At 40.6% G+C, this 12,133-nt stretch overlaps 1 protein-coding gene across 1 annotated transcript in view; it reads right to left on the bottom strand.

The window, feature by feature from the left end:
- Positions 1-1,657: 1,657 nt before the first annotated feature.
- RTF1 (RTF1 homolog, Paf1/RNA polymerase II complex component) overlaps positions 1,658-12,133 on the bottom strand; it is a 31,504-nt gene continuing 21,028 nt past the window's right edge. The window contains exons 10-18 of the mRNA XM_040601457.1: positions 11,124-11,211; positions 10,927-11,034; positions 10,263-10,340; positions 9,042-9,163; positions 8,619-8,676; positions 7,963-8,040; positions 6,683-6,778; positions 6,271-6,382; positions 1,658-4,471 (exon numbers count right to left, since the gene is read on the bottom strand). Of these exons, the coding sequence (XP_040457391.1) occupies positions 4,365-4,471; positions 6,271-6,382; positions 6,683-6,778; positions 7,963-8,040; positions 8,619-8,676; positions 9,042-9,163; positions 10,263-10,340; positions 10,927-11,034; positions 11,124-11,211 (847 nt within the window). The 3' untranslated portion in view covers positions 1,658-4,364. The remainder of the gene's footprint in view (positions 4,472-6,270; positions 6,383-6,682; positions 6,779-7,962; positions 8,041-8,618; positions 8,677-9,041; positions 9,164-10,262; positions 10,341-10,926; positions 11,035-11,123; positions 11,212-12,133) is intronic.

The following is a 12,133-nucleotide window of genomic DNA, read 5'->3' as shown; positions in this document are numbered from 1 at the left end:
AACTCCACACAGTACAAAACTGAAGAAATCGTTCATATGATATTCCTTCTGCCACTGAGCATTTGGGGGGGGGCCTAAAACCTCAAGCAGCTGATGACGGTGGTAAGGTAGAACCACTGAGTGCTTAACCATTCCAGCTAAAAGAAGAAAAAAAAAAAGAAAATTCACCCATTTATTCAGCTACTTAAGCATCTCCCCCTAAAACCGAGTTACTTTGCTGAAGGAAGCAAGACTGCGTATGGATCAGTAGTTTAAGTATCAAACTTACAGCACTTATTTCCCCCAAAATTCCAAGCTTAACATGGTCTAGTATCTTCTAGTTAAGATGGGGGGGAACAAAGACACCAAATCCCAAACTGGAGATGACAGCTATGTGCCTTTTCATTCCCTGGCATATATAACCCGTGCAGCATTTGTGCAGACTCTCATTTATAGTTCTCAACTTTTCTGCTTCCACCTTCTGCTAGGAATGAACCAACTGTGAAGCAAGTTCTTCACAACTAGTTCATTCCTTTTCCTTTGAGGCACAACTCTTCCTTTGGCTGACTATCCTTCCCAAAGCCAGTAAAGACTGCCAACCCAACCTCCAGACCTTTCATCCTAAAGATTCCTTGAAAATCTGTGACCTTGCACAGCAGCTTAAAAGCATATGCTTTTTAAAAAAGCTCCTAAGGAGGTAGAAACCTCTTGTTTGAAGCACACCAAAGGAACACTTTGTTAATCAAATCTCAGTTACAGCTCTTCACAGAGTAACAGGCTGAGCCTCCCAGGCTGTTCAGTGATACACCTACAGAGACAATTCTGTTTCCCAGACAGCCCAAGCATGAACTCCACAGAGGCACACACGCGCGGTCCCAGAAAGGTCCCAGAAAGGATGCGTGTGCTGGGAAACACTGCCCTGCTCCTGGTGAGCCACCACGGCTGAGGCAAATTCTGTGCGATGCCTGTAGGAAGGGGGACGGGGCAGCACGTGCAGGGCAGACGGACAGAACTGGAAAAAGCAGTATGAGCTTACTTACAGACTCACAGGGTAACAGGTCAGAGGGGAGCTCAGCGAGGTCTCCGGTCCACCCTCCTGCTCAAAGCTGGGTAAGCTACAAGGTTGGATCATGTTACTCATGGGTTAATCCAGCCTTCTCTTGAAAACCTCCAAAACAGAGACAGAACGATCTCTCTGGGCAACCTAGTCCCAAGGGTGAAATTTTTTTCTCTTACATCTTGGCAGAACTTGTCCTGTTCCAAGTCATGCCTGTTGTGTCTCACCCTCCCTCCAAGCACCCCCTGAGATGAGTGTTGCAGCTTCCCTAAGTTCAGCTACATGCTTTAGCATCTTTGATTACAAAAGCAGCCTGGATTTCTACAAGATGAGCCAAGTCCGTTTTTTCATGAGATGCAGCAGAGGTGCAAGTAAACTGACCTTCCAAGCAGCTCCACTTAATTCTAGTGATAAGGAACAACTCCAATTGTTAGAGCGCGACCCAGGAGTCAACAGCCACCCTTGCAAAACAGGGGGCTTATTTTTCATTAGTTATTTTACAGTATTAGTATTTTCATTAAAATCATCCAGACTGATAAATGAAGTGTCAGTTTCTAGAAAAACAACATCCAGACAGGAAACCCTTAGCACCTCAGATCAAGGCATAAACAATCAACCTTATTAAACCAACAAACCAAGTTTATTTATAGAGGTCTGTACAATTGTGATGAACTATGCTAGGACACCAATGAAACAAAGCAAACAAGTCTCTCCCGCTCTAACGAGTGGGAGGTGTAGTCACTCACCTTCACATGCACTTAAAAGAAAAAAAAGATTACAGCTTTCATACACAGTTCTGTAACTATTCAAGAGAACTTTCCTGATGTGTTGTTCTCAAAGTTAAGAGGTTTGCATGATAATTTACTGACTGTTGCCTCTCAAACCCAGTATTTCAGCAGAATCCAGAGACTGTGAGAGGGCAAGTGGCAGTTTCATAGGTGCAGATAACTACGCCATAGTCCAGCATTCGGATCTGCACTCTAAACTCACCGCGTCTCCTGTTTTGGTTATCTCCATCAAAAGTTACGTGCAACACTGTAAGGGTCTCATCAACATTTTGGCTGTAGTATAGATTATCCTTGTGTTACCTAAAACCAACACATCGAGGGCAAGCTTATTAAAAATACTGGATCTGAATTACCTTTACGTTTAGAGACCGCTTGTCATTGTGTCTCAGAGCTCTGAGGCATTTCTGTGGAAAAATCAGTTCCTGAATTGCTTGATTTGGCAAAGTATTTCTGCAAAGCATTGGAGAGCGATTATTTTGAAAACTGGCTATTGCAAAATAAGTTTTGAATTTTTTTATTACAAATCTGTAGCATCATTGAAGCTGTTGAAAAAACCAAAATCATATCAAATGCATATCTACACAGTGAATCACGATGTCTCCTATGAAGTTATCATGGTAGATTCTATAAATCCACTCTTAAAAAAGTACGTATATGCGAGAGCCTACTACAGCTCCAGAGAAGCTGCTAAAATAGGCCATCAAATAAAGCAGTCTATGATTACATATTTACAGAATAATCCACGTGTCCCAGAACTATGGAATATTCAGTAAATAAGTATTGAAGGATTTCTAATTATTTGTTTACACGGTAATACAAGCTGCTTCATAGGTTGATTTTTTTTTTTTTATACACAGTTCATAGGATCAATCTGCACACAATTACATGATGTTTCTTTAAAGCTACTGTTAAAAAAAGGAAGAGAAAGTTAAATAAGAACTAGATTAAAGTTTCATTAAGAATCCAACAAGAAAGTATCAAACACAGGTTTAAACGTAACCAGTGTATGATTTCAGAAAAACAGTAATGCTCTGACACAAGAAGAGCATCAGCATTTTCCCTCTTCAGGGTCCCCCAGAAACATTCCTATCCAGTTCAGTGCTTAAGTTATTATGTACGTACTGGCCTGAGTAGGAACAAACACGTGCTTGCACGCTTACCTGAACGAGGGCCTCTAATCTTTTAGACTTCTAATTCTCTTTTAATTTAGTTCTTAGCTCCACATGTTCAGTTGTATCTTGTTTGGAAAAGTTCTTTGTTAAATGTCACTTATATTTACACTTTGATTTTTTTTTTTATTATTTTTTTTTTACACCTGAGTGATAATTTAGCTGTCACCTTGTGTCCAGTCAAATATTCCATAAAGCCATACAATTCTCGTGCTAGTGTTGCACTCCACTTGCACTAGTTTATATATGAAAAATGTGCATCAGCTACCTCTCATACATTGCCCACTGACCTTTCTACTGTGTCCTTACTATATCCTTCCCCTTCCACACAAAGTGATTTTTTTTTTTTAATTTTTTTTTGTTTGTTTATAGAAGCCCCGTTTAAATCATTCACAAAGCAAAAAACAAAGTGAGCTGGAGCCCAGCGAAGACACGATGACTGAACAAATACGTAACACTGGAGGCTTGGAGAAAGAATTAAAGCCCAGCCAACGAGCACCCCACCGCCATCCCAGAAAAATCTACTCCATACAGTTATAGCTGGACTCCAGGTGTGCTACAGATGACAAGTCCCACATCAAGAGCTGTGTACCTCTCTTTCATCAGTTAAGCTTAAGTAAAAAAGGGAACGTGAAGTTAAACAGCTATATCAGCCAAGCCGTTTTAGTAAGAAGAATCACATTTAATGAGTTTGTTTCTTGCAATTTCAGATGCTCAAGTACAGCTGGTAGAAATTCAAAACAGCCGTAAAGAACTGTGACAGACGGATACAAATAGTACTGCAGCTTAAAAATGATAAAAAACACCTGAAAAAAAGTCACACAACCCTCCCAAAAAAATTTACACTTTGAACCTAAGCCAGTTTTTGAAGATTCCCTTCTCCAAAGCTAGGATGAAGGAGGAGGAAGAAGAAGAGGAAGAAAGTGCAGACGACCTTCCAGCCACAAAGGTCTTGCGCCAATGTTTATTCACCGTGCCTGTGGTGGTACGTAAGGGGAGATCACCAAGTGCTGATTCTGCAACCACCAAGAGACTCCTATGGAAATCCAGACCTCAGGCTAATACTGAACACAGAGTGGACCAACGAGCTGCATCAACAAAATAAAAACAAAACTCAAACTAAAAGAAATGGGAAAACCCCAAATAGCACAGATCCACATTTGTGAGGGGGGCAGGAGGAAAGGGCAAGAAGGGAGGTCTATACAGTAAATAGTTGAATGGTTTATGTTACAGATGACTGGCAGTTTTAAAGAGTCTCTTCCCAGCTCCATTGCTGCTCCAACCCAGAAGGGAGAACTGAAAAGGGAGGAAGAAAAAAGGTAGGACATCGTCATGGAGCATGCAGGATCAGAAGCAGCAGAGTGGGCGTGCTCAAATAAGCCCCCGCCTCTTTTTGTAGTCTTCCAAGTTCAACGACCGCCGAGGGGCACCGTCCTTTGCTGGTGGAGCCTTGGAGGTGATGGCCAGTGCCTTAGATTCTGTTGGGGATAAGAAAAGAGTGAGGACGTAAATACATGAAAACTACAGATTTCCACTCGCTGTTTTTGTGGACATCTTCACCACAAAATTGCGTTTGGCTTCTCTAGTATAAATCAGGTTAGACCGTCAGTTAATAATACAGCTTATCTTCATAGACAAAGCATATGCACTTTTTGATTGTTTGTCAGTTCAGCTTCCTGCTGATAAGCAAACTTTCATTTCTTCTTAAGAAAACTACTCTATAGCACACTGAAATCACAATACAAACAGAGCCTTCAGGCTCAGTTCCAGGATCTTTGATAAAACATTGTCCCATGAGAATAGCAAGCACAAGGGGACAGATAATAAGTGGACAGAAGTCAACTTCCTATCCACATCTAAAACAACATTTTAGTCAGTCCCCAGGATCGTTGCTAAGAAAGGGGACTGCACAAAGGAAGATGCCAAAACGGTATCTAAGGGAAAAAAACCAAACCAGTCATACTTAAACTTCTGCCTACATTGTGTGTGTCTCATCCTTCTCTTTTTCAGTACCCTTCCTGGTTTTCAGTGTCCTTCAGTGCCTAACCCCCACCCGCTTGCTGACTCTCTAAAGTACATAACCATCTGTCTCTGCAAGTCTCCTATTCTTGGCATCCTAACTCATTCCGTATTCCTACATCCAGAGTCCCCACCTTGACCTAGTTTGGAAAGGCAACCTCTCCTACTTTCCCTTCTTGACAAACTTTTAAGTCTTTGTGTGTTCCGATGGCACTTCCTAAGCTGTTGACCTCCAAGAACTTCAGCTCATATTCTTCCAGTAATGCAAAAAATAAGAAGGCTCGTGAGTCAAATTGCATTGGTATATTCCCACGCTTTCCCCTCCACTGCAAAACAGCTTGATAGGACGAGAGGAAACTGCCTCAAGTTGTGCCAGGGGAGGTTTAGATCTGATAGTAGGAAAAATTTCTTCACCAAAAGGTCTGCCAAGCATTGGAACAGGCTGCCCAGAGAAGGGGTTGATTCACCAGCCCTGGAGGCACTTAAAAGGCACTTAGGGACACGGTTTAGTGGTGGACTTGGCAGTGTTAACGGTTGGACTCAAGGGTCTTCCAACCTAAATGACTGTGACACTAAACTGTTCTTGCCACACATCTCAGGCTCTCAAAAAGTCAAGATCACAAAGAGGAAGGTCAGCAAGTTTGTGTCTATACCTTCACTTCCTGACCAGTGTTTTGGTTCCCCTAAAATTTTGCTAAAATACAATCTGCAATACCAGTTCAGGAACAACAACTTTGTAAAGCAGCAGGTTCAAAATCAAATAAAAATACTTTATCCACATAGCATGTACACAGATTATGGAACAGGACATGACAGGCACCTAAAGTGTATCTGTTCTCAAAAGTGATTAGACAAATTAATGAAGTAAATATCAAGGCAGACAGATATCAAGGCTTATTAAATGCAATGCTCCCATCTGTTCCCCAAAGATTATGCAAGTCATCGATACTGTAGATTGGAAGAGTAGGTCAGAAAATGCTCATTACGTCCTTTTCTCCCTAGGCATCTGGAGAAAGGATATGGTGACATACAGGCCTTCAGTCTAACACAATACAGTTGTTCCCGTTTTCTCAATGGATGTCATTGGCACACATCCCCACCTCCTCAGTTCAAGATAATTGCCAAGATGACAAACACAGAGTCCTTTCTTCCATTTTCCAAAGCCCACCAATGATTTTGAAAGAATTATTCTGGAAGAAGTGAGCTCTACCATAATGAGCTGGACAACCGCATCCCCAAACTCAGCTAGAACACCCACCTGAACTGGGAACCTGAAGATCAATCTTTACATCAAAGTCATGCACTTTGAAAAGATCTTCTGAGAGGTCACTGGCTGATTTAGAGTTCACATCTTTATCCTTCCCTTGACCCTGAAATAAAAACTACAGGTAAGTCTTCAACCCTTATCTGTCCAAACAAACAGAGATTAAAAAAAAGCAGCAGCTTTTTCCCCCACTTCTGTCCCAAACATACTTAGTTTACTTTCATACTGCTAGAGAAACTTTATTTTCTTTCCCCAAGAAAGAAAAAGCTGTTTCTTTTCTATGATAATGCTCTACAGGATACCTATTTCTAGAACTGAAGCATGTACATCTACTATTAGTCATAAGCTTCTAGAGCAAAATGGTGACAGTTGGAGGAACGTAACAGAGACAGAAATGGAAACTTGCCTTACTCATGTCCTTTGGAGCATCTGGTAATACACCAGACCCGTATTTTGCATTTAGCTGGGCAAGAATGGCAGCTTGGACAGCAGGATCTCTAGACTGCAAAGGGAATGAGGCAGGGGGGGAAGGAAAGGAAGAAAAAGTCACTGTACTTAAATCGGCAAAAACTATACTGTTATTTTGTTAAAACGGCACTCATATCCATGAATCTAAAACCATAGGAGGCTGTAGATCAGTTAGCCCAGCCTTCAGGATTTCAGAGACAACGGAAATCATCCTGATACTGTCAGATGCATTACACAGGTAACAAACTCAAAGTTAGCCTTCAGAAAGTCTTTCTTTAAGAAAATGAGAAACACATTTGCTGTTGATATTGTTTGCTCCCATGACTAGTCCACACTACCATTGAATGTATTTGCTTTCAGCTTACAGTTCTGGCTGAAACACTACTAGAGAGAAGAAATCTTTAGAAAACTGTTTTCTTTACATAATAGTTATCTATTATAATAAGGCTACTCAGTTATCGTTTTTTCCTAATAAAATAATTATTTCATTCAAACCCTGCAATAAAAGTCCTTTTCTATTCCCTTGCCTGTTTGTGGAGACTGATGAGAGCCAACCTGACCAGTCTTTTTTTTTTTTTTTTTTTTTTTTTTTAAGTACTGATACCAGAATGTTATCCTGTTCCACAACAGGCCTCAACAAAGCCAGATGACTTAGATGTTGGAGCTGATCACCTTGCTATCCATCATTTATATAGCTAGAGACTGCAGTTTTGCATAGTATCACAGGGAAATTTGTGACTTCTTTAAACTTTTGTTTAAAGTTTGAACTACTTTATCCATCACAGGCCCCAAAAGTTTGGGCTCCTCTCTACTTCACAGATCTTTCAGGAAAGTTTCAACTAATTAGAAGCAAAAATCACACTTAAAGCAAACTGTCTTCCCAGCACTAACTAAATCTGAGTAACTCTACATAGAAAAACTCACTACTGAAGTCTAAACCACAGTTGCTTCACCATGTACATACCCACATCACTTATGTCCTTCACACTTTGCATTAAAAAAATGTGTGTATATTTTTTTTTTCCACTTTTTCCTTCTTTTGGGATAGTCAGACCAGGATCTCACTCAATTATTATCTCACTCTAGCATCTGGAGCGTTAATAGCATATGGCACAGATGGGAATGAATACAAACAACATTCTCCTTCCTACTTGCTGCATTGCACTGGTTTAAGTTCAATTGAGGCAATTTGCAGAGAAACATAAGTATTACACTCACATTAGACACTATTGTGGGCTTGCACTGCCGCCTAGTAAAGGGGTCCATTTGTTGGTTTTTCATGCTGTGACTTTCAGCCTGAAGAAGAAAAAGCACATGGTTTTGCAGAGTTCACTACCTGTCCCCTTGTAAATCCTCCCACAGCACCCCACCCATGCCTGGGCACTATATATATAGCTGGCACTCATCAGCTGTATATCATATCAAGATCAGAGGAAAGCTAGCAACAGCATTACAGATTAGAAAGACTGTGACACAACCACAGCCCTGTGGTTCACAGGGCAAAACACAGAAAATAGGTGTGCAACTCCTGGGACAGTTAAGGCTTAACCATTTGTTAACAAGCTTAACTTTTCCTTAACAGAAGCGTCAATGCAGAAAATTGAATATTTCCTTTAATATTTTATTTTATTCTCTGAAGTCTCCTTTCTGATTTCTTTCCCATACAAAATGCACTACATGACTACTACAGTCAGTAATTCGCTGATAACAGAGTTATCAAAAGGATAAAGTGATCTGCTTTCAAGTCATGTCATTTGTCTATATGAAAAATATCACAGATCATTAAAAAAATTTAGTAACTTCACTATGCAATTATCCCCCTTTGCATCATTTCATCTCTACTTGCACAGAAGTATTAATTCAGCACTATTTACCACAAGAGCCTTCTCAGACTCAACGATATTCCACTCTCTGTTTCTCTGGTTGATGTAACTGCAGAAAGAAAAAAGGAGGGTAGGGTAAAGAAAAATAATGTGACTGTCATTTATCAATCCCTGCACAATAAAACACCTGACAGCTTCATCCTGATCATAAATTATTTTTATCGCAACACAACTGCTACCTGGGGTACATGGAAGAGAATTTACATTTTTGACGGTTTTAATTGAATGACAGATACAAGGAAGTGAAGATAGACAAACACTACTAGAGCCATCACAATACAAATTTCATTAATATATCATACCGGAAAGAAAAGACAAATCTTGCAGTTGATTCATTACTGCATTAGTTTCTTTTCTCTGTATATTTTGATTGATACTATTTAAGAAAGAACATTCCCAATATCTGTTTCTCACCTGATTGCAGAAATATTTTTTGTTCGTTGACGATCCAGGGCCTCTGCTCTCTCTTCAAGTTCATTAAGCTGATCTTGAATCTGTTTGGCCTTATCTTGGTCCCCCAAGTCCTCAGCCATAGCCTTCAACCAAACAATAACTCATTAGGCACTACTCTACCACAGAGCTAGTCAGAGAAACAATGGACAGACCCATGAATCAGCCAGCTAACACTATTCCAGTTGCAAATGTTCTGCCCCGCATTGTAAGAATACAAAGAGCTAAACTCTCCTTACAGCTTAAGGCAAAATGGGACTTCTTACACCAAAGAACTCTGAAAACCTTTGAAACCCCTTAAACTAAGGAAGAGGTAGGAACAGTACTCCCAGCATGAAGAGAAAAAGTCAGTCAGATGATTTTAAGTTACAGGCTTGATTAAAATGTAACATCTCTATTTACCAGCTCAGGAAAAGAACGATTATTTCTGCAACTGCCAGCTGCCACTTACTCCAAGGAGTCGGGAGTCCCCTACCAGCCACCAGAAGCTTATTGTGCCACCTGGTGGCACTAAAGAGCAATTGCACCCTTCTGCAAGGGAAAACCAACCGCGCGTCTTCATCGCGCGCGCAGTACTGAAGCAAGAATGCCTTGCAAGAGGACTGCACAATTAAAAACAAACAACATGTGTTCTGTCTATCTTTATCTTCAGAGATACTTAAGACTCTGTTTCGTGACTTTGGCTTCTCACCACTGTTAGGCCTGTTCCTTCCAAGATGCCTACACGTAAAACAGTTCAATGGCAAGTAAACCTTTTGGCAGCGTATTCTTTTCAATATCAATTACTGGTCACAGAGTGACAATTCTGTCAAGCCTGAGTAAAAGACAATTTAACACAACTTATTTTTACTATTTTAAGAACTATAGGAAATCAACTTTCAAATGTTGTTATGCAGTACTTTGGAAGAAGAGGAGAAAAAGAAAAAAGAAAATCAGTTCCTAAAGCAGAACAGCTTCAGGCCTTGTTTAAGGGACAGCTATAATTGTTGGCAATTGCCTTAGAAAAAGAATGCAATAGCTTTAACTGGGTTCTAAGCGTTCTGAACCCAGCGATAAACCTTGAGATCCACCTTTTTAGCTGTATAAAGTCGAGCTTACTGCTGACTACGGCCAAAATCCAGATGAGCTCCAGTTCTTCAAAATCAAAGACTGCATTAAGCTTGCAGGCATCATCTCATCTCTCACCTTCTCCTTTAACAGCTGAGTTTTCTTCATAGCATAATTTGGAGGTGCTTTTCTGAACCTTTCCTTCTCTTTCACAATCTGTAAGATGCAGAAGAAGCAGCAAGAATATGCAAACATGAGGTATCTGTTTCAATACTTGGGTCACTAAAAGCAACAGACTGGTATCACCTAAGAAACGTACTTAGTGCCACAGAATTTTACTCATGCTTTTTCTCTCTGCTGCATTTTTAAATTTGTGACTTGGTAACGAGTTACAGCTCCATTCCCCTCACTTAAAACCTACAAAAAATCTGATGCTAATCACATTTGGTCAGTATTAAGCAAGTATTAAACTGCAGAAACTAAGAAATGCATCTATCATGATGCTGTCAGCTTTTCAGAACTTGAGAACTAAGTTGCCCTACTCTAGTTAGGAGTTCAGGGTTCTGCAACACAAGTTCAAGAGCAGGTAACAGGGCACAAAGGATGAAGTAAAGCAGGAGTGAGCCCCAAACAGCTGGATCACCAAGCTATTCTATCCAGTTAGGCAACTTCATAATGAGCTTCTTATTTGCTTAGGAAGCAAATACCATGATCATCTTGCTCTGCAACAGCTAGTGCTCTACTCCATGAGTACCTGTCACCTTAAAGTATTGCCACAGCCTCACTACAACACACTGTTTACCTCCTCAATGTCCTGGTCATTAAATTTGTAGTTGAGGGCTTCTTTGATGGACACTTCCTTCTTGTTTATCTCATCTAGTGTGGGCAGCTGCATCCCAGCAGAGAACATCTAAACACAAGAGACAAAGAGGTTACCTCCTACTTAAAAGTATCCTTGGCAAAAGGCTGCTAAGAAACTAAAAGTCTGACAAAACTTACCGCTTCCTTCCACTTCATGAACTCACTTTCAGTAAATTCCTGATTTGAGACAAACTCCAAACGGAACACCCGTGAATCACTGCCATGCCTGCAACAACAAAGTGTATCAGCATCCCTCTCTGATGGTGCAGAGCTGTTACCTTGGATCTGTAGACGTAAACTGATTCAAGTGGCTGGTTCTGGGCTCCTTAAGGTAAATCTCATGGCTCACATGCTACCTACTCCTAACTTCAGTCAGGTCAGCCACAGTTCAGGACCCTACATCAGCTATTAGTAATAATGCAAAGGAATACTAGACCGTGAGTCTGCAGGAAACGGTTGCTCAGGAGGAAACAGAAACAGACCTCTCAAACCTAAGCCTTACCTACCCTATTCAGTGACAGATGGCATGATCTTTAGAAACACAAAGCTTATGATTTCATGTTTCAACCAGTACTGAATTATAGCATGCCGGAGGCAATCCCTAGCTAGTTTTCTATTCATTGACCAGTCAAAAGCCAGAAATCCCTAAACGTTTTCTGCAAAACACTACCTTTGGCACTACCAGCTAACTACTATACTACTACTAGCCAATAGTAAGATTAGTTGCCATGGTGTAAGTTTCACTCCAAGCATGGAGCTCCCTCCTGAGGCAGCCTAAGAAGTTACTGAATGTCCCAATGGATTTAGGTAAGACTTTTTACTCCACACCTGCATCCACATGCGTTCTCCACACACCTTCCTATTTCTCCCAAATAGCTCACATCATCTTATCCTATCTCACCAGGATGTTTTGTATCATAACTCTTAACGTTCACCTCATGATCCTTATAAAGGCCATCAGAACAACTGAGAAATCCAATGCTACATATTCAGCTTCTTCCCTCCAAAGTACCATGCTGTAACACACATGCCAGACCCAACCATGTATGCCTTTAAATGATGCGCATCTCTAACACCTGATGACAACAACAGTGGAGAAAAGATAAAAAAAGAGCTCAAGAGGCATACACAAGCAATCATCAATTACT

This window comes from Falco naumanni, chromosome 7, assembly GCF_017639655.2.
Source record: "Falco naumanni isolate bFalNau1 chromosome 7, bFalNau1.pat, whole genome shotgun sequence".
NCBI lineage: Eukaryota > Metazoa > Chordata > Aves > Falconiformes > Falconidae > Falco > Falco naumanni.
This window is presented reverse-complemented; position numbering and strand designations above follow the sequence as displayed.